The sequence below is a fragment of the Hemitrygon akajei genome, chromosome 11, assembly GCF_048418815.1.
Source record: "Hemitrygon akajei chromosome 11, sHemAka1.3, whole genome shotgun sequence".
NCBI classification, from domain to species: Eukaryota; Metazoa; Chordata; class Chondrichthyes; order Myliobatiformes; family Dasyatidae; genus Hemitrygon; species Hemitrygon akajei.
The window spans coordinates 100371623-100388708 of record NC_133134.1 but is presented as its reverse complement, the minus strand read 5'-3'; the positions used below and the strand labels follow the sequence as shown (position 1 = coordinate 100388708).

At 42.7% G+C, this 17086-nt stretch overlaps 1 protein-coding gene across 1 annotated transcript; it reads right to left on the bottom strand.

The window, feature by feature from the left end:
- Nucleotides 1-10100: 10100 nt before the first annotated feature.
- LOC140735151 (immunoglobulin lambda-1 light chain-like) lies at nucleotides 10101-12477 on the bottom strand. Its single transcript, XM_073059939.1, has 3 exons — nucleotides 12365-12477; nucleotides 11910-12269; nucleotides 10101-10660 (listed from the first exon to the last, which is right to left on the bottom strand). The coding sequence occupies exons 1-3, from the start codon at nucleotides 12411-12413 to the stop codon at nucleotides 10332-10334; spliced, it is 738 nt and encodes a 245-aa protein (XP_072916040.1). The 5' UTR covers nucleotides 12414-12477; the 3' UTR covers nucleotides 10101-10331.
- Nucleotides 12478-17086: the final 4609 nt, after the last annotated feature.

Sequence of the window (17086 nt, the reverse complement as noted above, 5' to 3'; positions counted from 1 at the left end):
TGACAGTCTTGCCCCAGGGAAAGCTCATGGCAATGATGGGATTCCTCCAGACATGATGAAACACAGCAAGAGCTCATTCCTCCAACCTTTACACGAGCACCCCCGTCAGTGCTGGAAGGAAGGAGCCGTACCACTGGATATGCGCAACTCCAAAATCGTCACTTTATATAAGAACAAGGGTGATAGGAGCGACTGCAACAACTACAGGGGTATCTCCCACCTGAGTACCGTCGGCAAAGTCTTCGCTCGTGTTGCTGTGGCACGTCTACAAACTCTGGCAGAACGGTTCTATCCTGAGTCCCAATGTGGTCCTCGCACAAGGAGGTCAACTGTCGACATGATTTTCTCACTCCGTCAACTTCAGGAGAAGCGCAAGGAACAACAGAAACCTCTCTATGTCGTTTTCATCGAATTGAACAAGGCATTCGACCTTGTCAGCAGGGATGGGCACTTTCGGATTCTTCTCAAGATCGCTGTCCCTCGAAACTCCAAAGCATCATCAAGTCATTGCATGACGACATGAGATCTACTGTTCAGTACGATGGCAGCTTATCAGAACCCTTTGCTATTCATAGTGGAGTCAAACAAGGAGCGTGTTGGTCCCAACATTATTCGGCTCCTTCGTCTTATGCTATTGAAGCACGTGTTTGGGACGTCGACAGAAGGTATCTACATGCTCACCAAGTCCGATGGGCGGCTGTTCAGCCCTGCGCGCATCGGAGCAAGAAGAAAGGTGCGAAAAATCTTAATACGTGACATGCTCTTTGCCGATGACGCTGATGTAACCTTGCCACCAAACAACAGCTACAAACTCTCATGGACTGCTTCTCTAAGGCATGCAAGAACTTCGGGCTTGCCAGCAGCCTAAAGAAAAAAAATGTCTTTGCCCAGAACGTACTGAAGTCACCAGTCATTACTATTGAATATTACGATCTAGAAGTGGTCCAGGAGTTCACATACTTGTGGTCGACAATTAGCGACTCTCTCTCCCTCGATGCTGAAATCAATAGGCGTATCGGCAAAGCAACATCGATCCTTGCTCGAGTCTCCTCGCGGGTCTAGGAGAATCGGAAACTCGCTACAAAGACCAAGACTGCCGTGTACAATGCATCCGTTATCAGCACCCCCCGTATGGTAGAGAGTTGGACTATCTACTCCAAACAAGAGAGGAAATTCAATAGTTTTTACCTGTACAGCCTTCGTCGCATCCTCGGCATCACCTGGGCAGACAAAATCCCAAACTCGGAGGACCTCTCCTGCGCTAAACTTCCCACAATGTTCACGCTTTTAAGACAACGCAGACTGCAGTGGTTGGGCCACGTCCGTCGTATAGAGGATGGTAGACTGCCAGTCCTATACGGAGAACTCGCAACAGGTAAGAGGAACCCATCTTCCCTCCAAGGACCTCTGCAAGCGCGACGTGTAAGCCTTGAAAATCAACACAGAGTACTGGGAGGATCCAGAAGATGACCGCAACAAATGGCGAGGTACTCTTCAGCAACACCTAGAGCAAGGCGAAAGAGTGATCCTGAGTCAGTTTGAGGAGCAGAGAGCTAAACGGAGAGCACAGCGGACAGCGGACAACAATTCCACGACGCCCTACACATGCAGCAACTGTGGCAGAGCCTGCCATTCCAGGATCGGCCACAATAGCCACAGTCGACGCTGCTCGACAAACCAGTGACTACCACAGGCGCAGTACCCCATGGTCGACCACGACCGACGGAGGCCACACAAACACATCATTAAGAACACCCTGCAGCGCTAACTGGGCTTAGGTTCTTTCTGTAGTTTCTGCCTTCTACTCTAGGTCATAGTTCTCCCCAGTCTCTCCTCACCTCACAGCAAATGTTTCCCAAGCTCAACGTCCACACCGACGAAAATGCTACATGTTCAACTGCGTATGATACACATTGTATCGAAAGGACAGGCAGGTTGGCATAAAAGTGGTTCTTTTGGTAAAATGAAAAATATATTTTTATAGATGAAAGGTTCTGGAGCATAGAGGGCTGCAGATTTGTTCCTTTATTCAAGAAAGGGAGTACAGATCGCCCAGTAAATTATAGACCAAGTGAATCTTACCTCAGTGTTTGGTATGTTAATGGAGAAGATCCTGAGAGGCAGGATTTATGAATATTTGGAGAGGCATTATATGATTAGGGATAGTCAGCATGGCTTCATGAAAGGCAGGTCATGCCTTACGAACCTGATTGAATTTTTTGAGGATGTGACTAAACAGATTGATGTAGGTACTGTAGTATATGTAGTGTATATGGATTTCAGCAAGGCATTTGATCAGTTGCCCCATGCAAGGCTTATCCTATCACAAATAACTCTTCCAGAATTGAATTCGGAAGAACAGAAGGGATTAGATAGGCCTATAAGAGGTCGAAGAAGCCCTAGGATCACTTCAGAATAATAAATCTCCAGGACAGGATGGTTTTCCGCCTGAATTTTATAAAAGGTTTAAAGATATGTTAATCCCTCATTTTATGGAGTTAATATATCAAGTGGAAAGAACACATAAGCTTCCAGAATCTTTTTGGACAGCGATTCTAACAGCATTGCCAAAACAGATAGCAATCTTTTAAAACCAACATCATATAGGCCTATTTCTTTGTTGAATATGGCCTATAAAATAACAGCAAAAACATTATCTAATAGATTATCTAAATATTTACCAAAATTAATACATATGGATCAAACAGGATTTATTAAAAATAGACAATCGGCAGATAATGTAACTCGGTTCCTTAGCATAATTCATTTGGCATAAAAGAGGGATGAAATGAGTGTAGCCGTTTCTTTAGATGCAGAAAAAGCATTTGATAGATTGGAATGGGATTTTTTAATTAAAGTATTGGAAAAATATGGGTTAGGAGAATCTTTTATAAACTGGATTAAAACCTTAAATACTAGTCCTAAAGCTAAAGTAGTGACAAATGGCCAAATTTCAACACCATTTCAATAAGCAGGGTCAACTAGACAAGGCTGCCCATCATCACCTGCTCTATTTGTATTGGCGATAGAACCTTTAGCTGAATTAATTAGAACTGATTCAGATATTATGGGTTTAAAAGTTAATCGGGAGAAATATAAGATTAATCTATTTGCTGATGATGTTCTGATTTATTTAACAAACCCATTGCATTCGTTGCGTGAATTACCTTTTAGGTTGGAAGAATATGGGAAAATATCAGGGTATAAAATAAATTGGGATAAAAGTGAAATTTTACCCCTGACTAAAGGAGATTACAGTCAATGCCGACTAGTAACTCAATTTAGATCGCCGATAAATTGTACAAAATATTTTGTATAAGGGTTGATAACGATATAAAGAATTTATATAAATTAAATTATTTGCCATTATTGAAAAAAAGTTCAAGAAGATCGTGATAAATGGATGATGTTACCAATAACATTAGTAGGTAGAGTCAATGTTGTAAAAATGAAAATATTTCCTAGAATACAGTATTTATTCCAAACACTACCAATACAACTGCCGCAGAAGTTTTTTCAAGAGTTGAATAAAGGTGTGAGGAAGTTTCTTTGGAAAGGTAAGATGTCAAGAATATCGTTGGAAAAATTGACATGTAAATTTGACCTAGGAGGGTTACAACTCCCAAATTTTAAGAATTATTATAAAGCAAATCAACTTAGATTTATTGCGTCTTTTTTGATCAAGATAAACCGGCATGGATTAGAATAGAGTTAGATAAGATAGGAGAAAATATACTAGAATATCTTATATATAAATGGGAATCTAAATGGATACGGGAAAAGAAAGAATCCCTTATATTAAAACATTTGATTGATTTATGGAACAAGACAAATGTTGATGATGAGATAAATAAATCTTTATTAGCAAAGAGACCTTTAATTCAAAATAGACTCATTCCTTTTACAATGGATAACCAACTTTTATATAACCGGTTTCAAAAGGGATTAGATATATAGGAGATTGTTTTGAAGGAGGTATATTGATGTCATTTGGTCAATTAAAGAATAAATATAAAATATCAAATAACACTCTTTTCTGTTATTTTCAATTAAAGGGCTATTTAAGAGATAAACTGGGTCAAACAATGTTAATGCCAAAACCTAATGAAATAGAAACTTTAATTCAAAAAGGAAAAATTAAAAAAATACGTCTTGTATGTATAATTTGATTCAAAAACAGACAATTAAACTAGGAATTCATAAGTCAAGACAAAAATGTGAAACTGATTTGAATATTAAAATTGATGAAACAAATTGGTCAAGACTATCTCTTGATAGTATGACAAATACAATAAATGTCCGACTTAGATTAGTATAATATAATTTTTACATCAATTATATATTACACCACAAAAAATAAATAGATTAAATCCAAATTTATCTGTTCAATGTTTTCGTTGTAATCAAGATATTGGTACTTTTTTACTCTCTACTTGGTCCTGTGCCAAAATTCAACCTTTTTGGATAAATTTAAGAGTTTTTTTGGAACAAATTATCGGAATACAACTTCCACGTAACCCAGTATTATTTTTATTAGGTGATATTGAAGAGATAAAACCGAAACTCAAATTGAACAAATATCAGAAAGAATTTATAAAAATTGCTTTGGCATTAACCAAAAAGACTACTGCAGTTACTTGGAAATTGGATTCATACTTAAGTATGGATAGTCATGGAGGATTTCATTATGAAGCCTGATTTGGATCCCAAGAGGGGAATTTGTAGAATGCTTCCGAGATGGCTTTTAGAGCAGCGCTTTATTGAGCTCGCGAGGGGATTAGAGCTTCTGCAGTAGGTGTTGTGCTATGAAATGGAATTAATTAGAGAGCTTAAGTTAAAGGAAGACTTAGGGGTCAGAGATAGGAGAAAGGAAATTACAGGCCAGTTAGCCTGACCTCAGTGGTTCGGAAGGTGTTGGAGTCGATTGCTAAGGATGTGATTTCGGGACACTTGGAGGCACATGGTAAAATAACCCTAAGTCGGCATGGTTTCCTTCAGGGAAATTCTTGACTGACAAATCTGTCGGAATTCTTTGAAAAAAGCAGGATGGACAAAAGTTTATAATCGGAGGATTATGTGTATTCGGATTTTCAGAAGACCTTTGGCAAGGTGCCACAGATGAGGTTGCTTAACAAGTTAAGAGCACACGTTATTAAAGAAAAAATACCAAACTGGAAAGAGCATTAGCTGATTGATAGGAGTGAAAGAGTGGGAATAAAATGAGCCGTTTTTAGCTGGCTGCCAGTGTCCAATCATATTCCACCGGGGGGGTGGGGGGGGGGGTGGTGCGTTGGAACAGCTTCTTTTTTTAAGTTACGTATCAATAATTTTGACGCTTTGTGGCCATGTTTACGGACAAGAGGAAGATAGGTTGAGGAGGAGGTAGGAGATATTTCTTTAGCCAGGGTGTGGTGATTCTGTGGATTTCGTTGTCACAAGCGGTTTCGGAAGCTAAGTCATTAGGTATATTTAATCCTTAGTTTGCTGGGTTCTTGATTACTTCGACCATGAAGCGACACGAGGCGAAGTTAGGAGACTGGGGCTGAGACGGAAATGGATCTGACAGGACGAAATGGCAGATCAGGTTCGACGACCAAATATTTTTTATGGTTTTATGATGGACGCTGCTTTCCTGCGGCAGCGCTCTGTGTCGATGTGCTCAGTGGTGTGGAGGGATGTTCTGGGCAGTATTGATTAGTTATTGTAGGATTCTCCGTTCAAAGGCTTCTGTGCTTCCATATCAGGCCTTGATGTAATTCGTCAACATACTCTCCACCATACATGTACAGAAGTTTAAACTAATTGATTATATTTGATGAGATGATAGTATTGAATACCGAGCAGTAGACGATAGAGAGCATTGAGATGTATACATCTTTGTTGTCCAGATCGTCTAGGATTGAGTTAATTACTGATGAAATGGCATCTACTATGGACCCGTTGTGCAGATGTGTCAACTGGAAGTGATTAAAGTCGATTCTTAGGAAGAACCTGATATATTTTATCATCAGATTCTCAAAAGCTCTTAATCACAGGGAATGTAATTTCTAATATACGGTAGTTATTGAAGTGGGTCACCACGTTCTGTTTAGCTCCCAGTGTGATTAAAGTCTGCCGATTGAAGGTTAACTATATCGGTGAATATGCCATCCAACTGATATGGATAGTTCTTTAGGACTCGGGTAGGTAGTCCATCTGGGCCGGATAATTTCCGTGAATTCACACTCATGAATTACACTTTCACGTCGTCTCAGCAACTGAAATTACAGGGTCACTGCGGTGGATTTCCTGAAGGTGTCCCCATATTTGGAAGATGAAATCGAGCATGGAAGGCATTGAGGTTATCAGGGAGCGAATTCTTTTTGTCACCTATATATCTTAGTTTCTCTTCTTCTAAGGGGTAACAGTACTCAAACAGCTCGACATAGCTGTCGAGCATCCTCCAGTGATTCACATTTAGTTCGAATAAACCGCTATGCTATGACAAAAGCTTAAAATTAGTTTGATTTGATACAAATATATGGAAAATATCATGACATTGATAAAACTCCAGAAATCTCTCCAAATGAGGTTTTTTACCTTTTCGTTGGTGTGGGAACATTTTCTGCTGTACTAATGTTAATATGGAACATATACAAAAGCAGCCACTCCTTTGACTCCTGCGACTATTTTTTTGTTGTCCTTGTATCTGGAACCTTGGTCTTCAGCCTCTGCTTGCATGGAGGTCGCAGACGGTCGGCCAAGTGATCAGATGTCTCGAAATGCGGTCTAGGCTTGGAACGGTTGGAATTCCTTATTTTAACTCATTCCTTATTATAGAATGTTGGGAATGCTGCTGCACCTTTTATGTTAATGATAAATGTGCTGAGATTTCTTCAATAACCCTAGCCTGTTTGAAGTAATCGACTATGATCTGAAAAACGTCGGGGTGGACCGTGGCTTGTTTGGCGATAGCAACATTCGATATCTCGACTGTTTGATTAATGTCAACTTTTGGCTGCATGGAAACGGCGCTCAGGAGCACGAAGAAATACTCTCTTGATAAGTAGAATGGTCGGCACTGAATCGTTAGATGATCCCGTTGGGAGGGACTAGAGTACAATAAAACGGCCAGCTCCGTTTGCCACCGAGAGTTTATCCTGCAACACAGACTCTCAAATTTTGCCTCTCCGAATCCGCAGTCCGGTCCACCCTCTGTATCGAGAATCCGGTGGGTCTTATACCTCATTTCCTTCCGATACAGCAATCTTGCCTTTAGGTCCTCGGTCTTGTTCTGCAGCGAATGTACATTTGCTAACAAGATGCTGGCTGGAGGACTGCTCATTGCTTGGCAGTTAAATCTGGTCTGGAGTCCACCCCTCCCCCTTCTCTTCCGGCCATGCCCATGTACCTTCGTCCGCTTAAAACCTCCATTCCTGCATGCTTGAGAGTTATGTCTGCTCAGCCCTTCAGAAGATCATGAGATCGGCAGTTGAGGAAGGTTCAAAAGGACGTTGTTTAAAGGGGAATTTCAGGCTGTAGATGTCAGTGAGAGTAAATCAGAAGACGTATATTTAGGTTTGTAAGCAGCCTACTACATAGAGCATAGAATTGACACAAAACACATGACATAATATTACTAGAAATTAATTAACATATAATAAAACAGATTCAAGAAGACTGAGATTTAGTATCAGGTGTATTTACGACAGAAATTAAAACGTAAACAATGTAACGTTATAGGCGCTTCATAAGTGAAGAGACCCGGGTGGTGGCAGGGAGTTCAGTCGTCTCACGGATCGGGAGAGCAAGTTGTTTCCCATCCGAACAGTTCTTGTCCCAATGCTGAAAATGCCTGATTGTAGGGGATTAAAAGAACGGGTAACAGTCGCTGAAGAGACGCGAACGCCGCTTGTTTTTGCTGTTGAACCTTGTCCACTGACTATATTCCGGTGAATGGGTGAATTCTACTTTCACCAACATCATTCGTGCTCACCTTTTCCAATATGAGATCTGAACTTTTTATATTCAGTATCATTATTAGTTCAGTATACCATAATATTTAGTTTGCATATTGCCGTTGTAGTTGACATGTAGAGGTAGTGCCGATGTGGAAAATAAATTAATATCTCGACATCCACGAAGGGGGTCAGGATTGTGCGTTCTCATTATATGGTGCATTTAACTGACTGTTTTTACAATGTTTCCGCTGCAGATTGGGCATGGAAAGTCGACTCTTTATTCCTTTCCGTTTCTCCAGCAATTTGTGATTTTATTTGAGTGTTTCGTTAGATTTCCGGTATTTTCAAAATTTCTTTTGTTTCCAGGTTTCTACGTTGTCCGGGTTTCAAACCTGTGCAATAATCGCCTCTGTAAAAATGGGATCCGATCCAGCTGGAAATACCGCTCAGCCCTTTCCAGTGAAACACACTTACCGAGCATCAGCCAGCTCACAATCACTGCGTATCTTGGTTGGAACCCCCTTCTTCTTCTAAAGAAACCCGTTAAAAATTTATCTGTTTATAAGCTTGGATTTGTACCACTCTGTCCCTGCCCTCGGGTATTGTAAGATGTGCTTTATCATCGCTGCCGTTCCATCTACACCCCCGTCACCTTCAAAGCAACCCTAACAGATTTCCTCAGTTCACGTAGTGAATGATTTGTGCGAAATTTATCTAAATTCTCTGTGAGTGCATGGGCCTGTTAAACACACCCGTCTTCTCAGTCACACTCACTCTATTAATCAGGCAGGATTTAACTTAAACTTGTGCACACTTGTGTCTTTCGTCATCTCGCTCTTGTTCCCGGTTCAGCAACTCTATTTCATGTGATCAATAGACAGACCTTAAGCCCCACAACACTAGGTTCAGTAACAGTTATTGCCCTTCAAACATCAGACTGCAGGAACAATATGAATAACTTCAAAATCCAGAACTCTGAACTGATTCCAAAACTTATGGTCTCACTTTCAAAAACTCTGCAACTCATGTCATGAGTGTTATCTATGTATATCTCTACCCATCTACCTATCTAGCTATCCATCCAGCTACCTATGTAAAATATTTATTTGCGGATTTTCATTGATTCTATAGTATATAGTATTTCTGTTAAACTCGAAATTTCCTCAACAAAATGAATGCCAGGGTGGTAGACATATCTGTACTTTGATAATAAAATTACCTTGACTTTTGCCGATAACGTCACACTGACTGGCGGGGAGTTTCCAATGACTGAGACGGGTTTAGATACTCAGTGAACTGGTGGGTCAGTAAAGGAAACCGGAACTGAGAGGACAGGTCCACATTGATCATATTGGTTGATGGAGTGGGAGGAAAGTGTTGAACGATTTACTCCGGTTTCTGTGTGTTTATGTAAAATGTTCACTTGCCCAGTTCTTTAAAACATTCCTGCGCGAAGGTTTTGTGTACGGGATCGGATAACATGTCTAAGGGGTGACAGATAAGAAATGGAGCAGGTACTTTCACCCTGATTGTAACAGAGTCGACTTTGGATACTCAGGCGTTACAGAAGGCAATTTGCTGAGTCTGCGGGGAGGTTATATGCTTGTGTGCTCGTGTGCGTGCGTGTCTGTGTGCCGGGTGGATGGGGCGGGGATGAAGGTGGAGGAGAGGGGGTGGGGCAGGCGTTTGACGTGATCTCGAGGCGTGGAAGGAGATCGTTTGCGGTGGAACTAAGAGATCAGATAATATCAGGTGCAGAGCGTGACTGAATCTTGGGTAAACACACCTGCAGCGCAATTATCTCATTCATGGGCACCATGTGGCCAAAATATAGTGAGAAGTCTGATCTCCTTCACACTGTGATGGTAGGAAATGAAGAGCAGAGGTACAGGGCGACAGGGAAGAGAAATTCTCTGTGATGGTGGGAGATTAACGAAGACGGAAGAGGCCAGCGCAGGACAGAGATATCTGCTTTGACCAGGAAGGGTGGAATAGGATTACTGGGTGGATTTGAGCGTAATTCCGTGTGATTCGGCTTGCAGACGGCACGTTATCTGCCAGCAATCTCCCGCGAGTAAAGACAGACCATGATAAGCCAACCAGTAGTTACATCTTTATTAAGAGTTGTGATACACAAGATCCAAACATACTACAGTCACAGGGAGATCGCTCCATTCTACACACAGCAGAAATCAGACTCAGCACAGTGAATATAATTCTCCAGAGAATTACGTGTTGCAAAAGACGGGCAGTCTTCGCGCTAGTTTCTGAAATAACTGAAGATTTGTTTGTTCCCAGATGCGGATATTAATGAAGAATTACATTACACAACGCGGCTGCACAGTCCCAGTGAGTGGAAACAATACACGTGTGCTGTCAACTGGCGCGGCCTCACTGCGAACAGGCAGACGAAGAGATGGTGTGACGCAGAGGCGAGCTCAGCGAGCTGTGGCTCACGCTGCAGGAATAACTGGAACCTTTTTTCCAGGCAGCGGTGGGATCACGCAGGTAACTGATCAGCCTGTAGGTCTGGTCGGTATCCGGTGACGCGGTGCCCGTTGTCACCCCGCTCTCCGTCTCGACATTATCCACGCTCCAGCGAAGCGCTACAAAGCCCGGCTTAAAACCGCTCACCAGGCAGGACAGAGTAGCCGAACCCGAGCCGGTCTCCTCCGCGGAAGGAGGGAGCAGGAGAACCGAGGGCCTCCGGGACTCGCTACCTGTGTGTGAGAGAGGAAACGGAGTGGAAGTGAAACAATATTAATTTGTGGACTATCGTAACTCGGGGATAGAAAATTCCGCAGCGAATAATCAGAAGCTACCGAGTACTGAGGCAAACGATGAAAAGTGTGGCGGAGGATGCAATCATTCCATCAGTGAACAAAGCGTCAATGTGGAATTTTCCAGATTAATCACAAATCCTAAGTGGATTTTAACATTCACTGTCTTCCCGGGCGGGGAAGTCCGGGCCCCCCCAGAGATGAGGAAGGAGACTCATTCATACCACTCACCAGTTCCTGCACACGGTTCTCCCCGTTTACTGGTATTTCTGTAGAGTCGTGTTTACCACCGGACAGCAATAGTTCTTCAGATCCTTAACTGGGGTCGTGAATTGACGCATTTTACGTTTGAAGGAGCTCTACAATCTTTAGATTGCGAACCTACTATCCTCTCTAGCAAAGCTTTCCCGATTCCCAATAAGCAATTACCATAACTCCGGACCCCATTATTATGAACAAATGCGGTGCTGCTGGTCCCTGTGCCGAGCGAATTCCCCATTGAATTCGCCCCGTCCCCCTCCCCGATTTGGTGTACTTCGGAATGTCCAAATTTCCTCGCCCAGTGATGGCCGAGGAAATGGCGGGAAAGAAGAGTGGGCCCCTGAGCTGAACAGAAGTGAGGAAACAAGAACAGTTCAGGTTAGACTGTGATTACCTGCCGGGCATCTGCAAACCCAACCTGTCTCGCTCCTCCCTCTGACTAGAGCGCTAGTTTTCCAGCATTTTTTCTGCAATGTACCTTAAAATATCTGCAGTTTTCCTTACTTGGTCGTGCCGTTGTTGAAATTTTGAACCTGAGGCAGTCAATTCTGAAACCTTTGACTACCATTTATAGCAGTTCTGAATATTGGGGAAAGTTTTGGGGATTGAGTCGGACAGGTTCCGATTCCGACAGTAATAGACCCGGGTTCAGTGTTAAATGGGGGAAATTACTTGATCGATCTGGTCACCCACCACCCCAGACTGTTGCATTCGAATTCCGATATGTAGCTCGTGCATAAATGTCATGAAATTGAATAATGGCTAGTTAGAGGTACCGAATGGGCTCCTATTCCTATTCGAGACAGGGCAAACATCCCCACGGCATAGAGATGGCAACATTATTCCCTGCATGGCTATTTCCACAGCTGTGGGAAATAGGAGGGACTATGATGTGAATTCCTTGTAACGGATTGAGCAAGTCACTTACTCTTTATATCCAGGATAGTGCCTGGACCGAAGATAAATCCATCATCCCATGCTGAACAGTAATAAACAGCGGAGTCCCGGGGCTCCAAGCTGCCGATGGTCAGGATGTGAATGTTGCTGGAAGTGTCTCTGGATGCTTGGAAACGTGTTGTGATCCCACTCCCTCGGTGTATTTCATTATCCCTCTCGTTATCGTGCGTAAGCACCCACTCCTGTCTCTCCCCGGGACGCTGTCGATACCAGCGCATGTAGTAACTTCCAATCTCTCCGTTCTGCATCCGACACTCTAAGCGGGCCGTCGGTCCCGCGGAGACAGGACCGGACATTGATGTCTGATTGAGGACTGGGACCGCTAGGATACCTGCGATGAAACAGAGTAAGTGAAGTCTCACCAATCTTTTAATACGCGCCAGAAAATCAGCGGCAGTCGCGATTTTTCAGCAATGAGACACTCACCTGATAAATGGACCAGTAGAGCCCAGAGGAGAGGCAGCACTCGGGACATTCTTCCGGACAGAGCAATGTTTCGACCGAATCGCGCTCTGTTCTACAAACACAAGGAACGGCTCCGGTTGCAGCCTCTGCAAACCGGTGGCCCCTGGTCTTTTTTTTTAACGGGGAAGTTAATGAGTGGGAGGCGCCAGGGAAAGGATGGGGCGGAGAATCAGACCGCCCGACAGTTGGAATCTGAGAATGGCGATCTCACTTATATTAAAAACCTTAACTTCTTACTTCTGAAATGTTTCAGCTTCATTTGTGTCACGTATCCAGTCCTGTCGAAGTTAGTAAAGACTCAGTTACAACTGATTTTAGATGTCTATATCGGCAGATGTTGTCTGCAACAACAAAAAGCAGTCGGCCTCATTGATTCTGCCCCAATAATTATTGAGGTCTAAACCGTTCAAGGTCACATTTATCAAATCCGCACAATACCTAACATTTCCCCATCTTGACGATACCTTCGCCATCAACACGCAGTGATGACTATTAAACAGTTACCATTGGATTGATTAAATTACGTTATTTAAATAAGATGCGACCCAAAGTTGGGGATCATAAAGTTGAAAATTCAAATTAAGTTAATTGTAAAAATATGTGTATGTCACCATACACTAGGCTGAGATTCAATTTCCTGCAGGCATTCGCAGTAGACACTTAGAAACAAAATGGAGTCAAGTAAAATACGCAGAAACGAAGACGGACATACAACCATTGTGCGGAAGAAGACAAATTGTGCAGAAACAACAAATACATAAATAAATTGACAGATGGAAGAATGATTATATTAATAATCAATAATAGTTGTAAATTCATTGAAAGTGTTGAGGTGTGTGAAATTCTTCATCCTGGCCCAAGAGCCTGAAAACGTATCTGATGATACAAAAGGCAGGTGGAAGTTTTAAAAGAAAAACTCTCCAGTTCTCTGGAACAAACTCCCGAAATGTGGAAATCTCAATCAAATCGACTGGTCTCGCACTAGCACCTTAAGATACACTCCCTTTTCCACAGGATTAACGAGTATGCCATGTGGGTCATTCAAAAAGAAGGCAAGGGTGTGCTTTTCATTATTGGACTCTCACGCTCTATCCCTTATCCAAGTTTTGTAGTTCTGGCTCTCTTTCCCTCCCTGTCTGTCAGTCTGTCTGTCTCTCTCTGACTTTCCTTTCCCTCCCGACTTACATATTTGTAATGTTATAGCTATGTAGAAACCTGTTCAGACCCCACTTGGAGTACTGTGCTCAGTTCTGGTCACCCCGCTATAGGAAGGATGTGGAAAAGGTACAGAGGAGATTTACAAGGATATTGCCTGGATTATGGAGCATGCGAATAGGTTGAATGAACTGGCCTTTTCTCCTTGGAGCGACGAAGGATGAGAGGTGACCTGATAGAGGTGTATAAGATGATGAGAGGCATTGATCGTGTGGATAGTCAGAGGCTTTTTCCCAGGGCTGAAATGGCTAATACGAAAGGGCACAGATTTAAGGAGCTTGGAAGCAGGTACAAAGGGGATGTCAGGGGTAAATTTTTTTACACTAGGAGTGGCGAGTGCTTGGAATGGGTTGCTGGCGACAGTGGTGAAGGCGGATACAATAGGGTCTTTTAAGAGGCACTTGGATAGGTACATGGAGCTTAGTAAAATAGAGGGATATATAACCCTAGGTAATTTCTAAAGTAAGTAAATGTTCGGCGCAGCATCTTTCTACATGGTCTTGTTACATTTATTACTTTTGATGTTTTAGAGATTGAGATCTTCCTTGTACAAGGTGTGGTTATTGTTCGAGGTGAATCAGTGCAGGAATGACTCGCCAACTTTATTTTGCGGAATCACAAATCACATTCCCTAATTCGGAAATCGGGATTAGGGATTGAAACTGATAATCACACTGCCTCTAAATCACGTTCAATATGCCCAAATAAAGCGCAATACTTTGCGCCATACTCAAGCACATCTAGTGGAAAGTGAGTAATAGCCTCACCACTGTGACACACAATTATCACTCGCAATCGCCTCTCCTTCTTTCTCGCTCTTTCTTTCTTTGTTCCTCTCTCTTCTTTGACACGCTGTAGTTGCTGTTCTTACAATTATTACCTTTAAATTTGACTGCCTAACTGTGCAGATTGCAGCCTGTTGGAAGGCTCCCACCTCTCCTCCCTCGATCTATCTTTCAGTCTCTCTCTTTTTATTCTTACTCTCATTCTTTTTCTGTATCATTCTCCTTTCTCACTTGACAGGTGCATTTGTATTTAGTATCATTCAGTCTGTGAATGCTACAATACATTGAACTCTGGAACATGTGAGCAATCGCATCCTCGATCAAAAGCTTAATGAATGTTGGCTTTCAGTGCTACAAGCTTCTTCAAAGCCAACTTCTTCCAAATGTTGTCGCATTAAGCATTCCAGAATCCAGCCAGCATCCTCTCCGCATTGGTAGTCCTGCACACCAAGAATGATTTAATATTGAAGATACCTTTTTATCGCACTTCTGGTCTAAAGTGGCATTTGGCTCTGTTGAACGTACTTAGTGGTGTAATCCCTGCTGTAAACACTTTCAATTTGGAAGCTATGACGCCGTGAACGGTGCACACGTCTTTGTGTCTCTTTGTATCATGTAAAGAGTCCGTTGACAATGGCTCGCGGAACCAACACTGTGAAGTACACGTAAGAGATGTTGAATATGCTGGAAATCGAGAGTAACACATGAAAAATGCTGGTGTTTCTCAGCAAGTCAGGCTGCATTCATGTAAATGAGTGAACAACTGACGTTTCGAGCCAAGCGAATAAAATGTTGACGTGTCTGGCAGAGATCTTCCATCAGGAGTTCTGAGGAAGTGTCTCAGACTGACACGTCGACTCATTATTCTTTTCAAAAGATGATGTCTAACCTGCTGATCTTCTCCGGCATTTAGTGCATGTTATTGTGAGATACAGTTGTCCTATCCAAGAGAAACACCACTTGTAGTGTTGAGCTTGGGCTTACTGGGACTAATGTTTTGCTGGGTCAGACCACTCTGAATTCAGAGTGGTGTTGACGAGTCCACGGAGCCTGCATTACCCGCTGTTCTGCAGAATCGCAGCAGAAGCGGAGATGAACCACTTCTCTCACACTCTCTCCCCGGGCCTGTGTTTTACCCGGCTGGCGAGGCAGTAGGTGTAAGCTGCTTCAAAAAGGTGGCATCAATGATAAAGGACCCCCATCACCCAAGATATATTCTCTTCTCATTACTACTCTCGGAGAGGATGTCCAGGAGCCTGAAGATAAACCCTCAGCATTTAGTGAACAGTTTTCCCCACCTTGCCATTAGATTTCAAAACGGACACTGAACACTATCAAATTTTTTCAAATCTTCGTCTTTTGTACCACTTATTTATAGAATTATAAATGAAATAGGTAATTTTCATGTTTTATGAATTTATTTTAAATAATAAGTTAATATATCTTATATATAAAATATATTAATGTTATTATCAAATAATCAACAATACTACACAAGAAAGAGGATGTGCTGGAGCTTTTGGAAAGCATGAAGTTGGATAAGTCGCCGGAACCGGAAGAAATGTACCCCAAGCTATTGTGGGAGGCGAGGGAGGAGATTGATCTTTGTATCATCAATGGGGACGGGAGAGGTTCCGGAGGATTGGATGGTTGCGGATGTTGTTCCTTTATTCAAGAAAGGGAGTAGAGATACCCCATGAAATTATAGACCAGTGAGTCTTACCTCAGTGGTTGGTTTGTTGATGGTGTAGATCCTGAGAGGCAGGATTTATGAACATTTCGGGAGGATAATGTGATTAGGAGTAGTCAGCATGGCTTTGTCAAGGGCAGGTCGTGCCTTCCGAGCCTGACCGAATTTTTTGAGGATGTGACTAAACACATTGATGAAGGAAGAACAGTAGATGTAGTATATATGGATTTCAGCAAGACTTTTGATAAGGTACCCCATGCAAGGCTTATTGAGAATGTAAGGAGGCATGCGATCCATGGGGAAATTGCTTTGTGGATCCAGAAAGGCATAGAATGGTTGTAGACGGGTCATATTCTGCATGGAGGTCGGTAACCAGTGGAGTGCCTCAGGGATCTGTTCTGGGACCCTTACTCTTCCTGTGGAGGGCTGTCAAAGATCATGGCGGGACTTTGATAAGATGCAAAACTGAGCTGAGAAGTGGCAGATGGAGTTCAACCCAGATAAGTGTGAAGTGGTTCATTTTGGTAGGGCGAATATGATGGCAGAATATTGTATTAATGGTAAGACTCTTGGCAGTGTGGAGGATAAGAGGGATCTTGGGATCCGAGTCCATAGGGCACTCAAAGCAGATACGCAGGTTGAGTCTGTGGTTAAGAAGGCGTATGGTGTATTGGAATTCCTCAATCGTGCAAATGAATTTAGGAGCTGAGAGCTAATGTGGCAGCTATATAGGGTCCTGGTCAGACCCCACTTGGAGTAGTGTGCTCAATTCTGGTCGCCTCACTACAGGAAGGAGGTGGAACTTATAGAAAGGGTGCAGAAGAGATTTACAAGGATGTTGACTGGATTGGGGAGCATGCCTCATGAGAACAGGTTGAGTGAACTCGGCCTTTTCTCCTTGGAGTGAAGGAGGATGAGAGATGGCCTAATAGAGGTGTACAAGATGATGAGAGGCATTGATCGTTTGGATAGTCAGAGGCTTTTTCCCAGGGC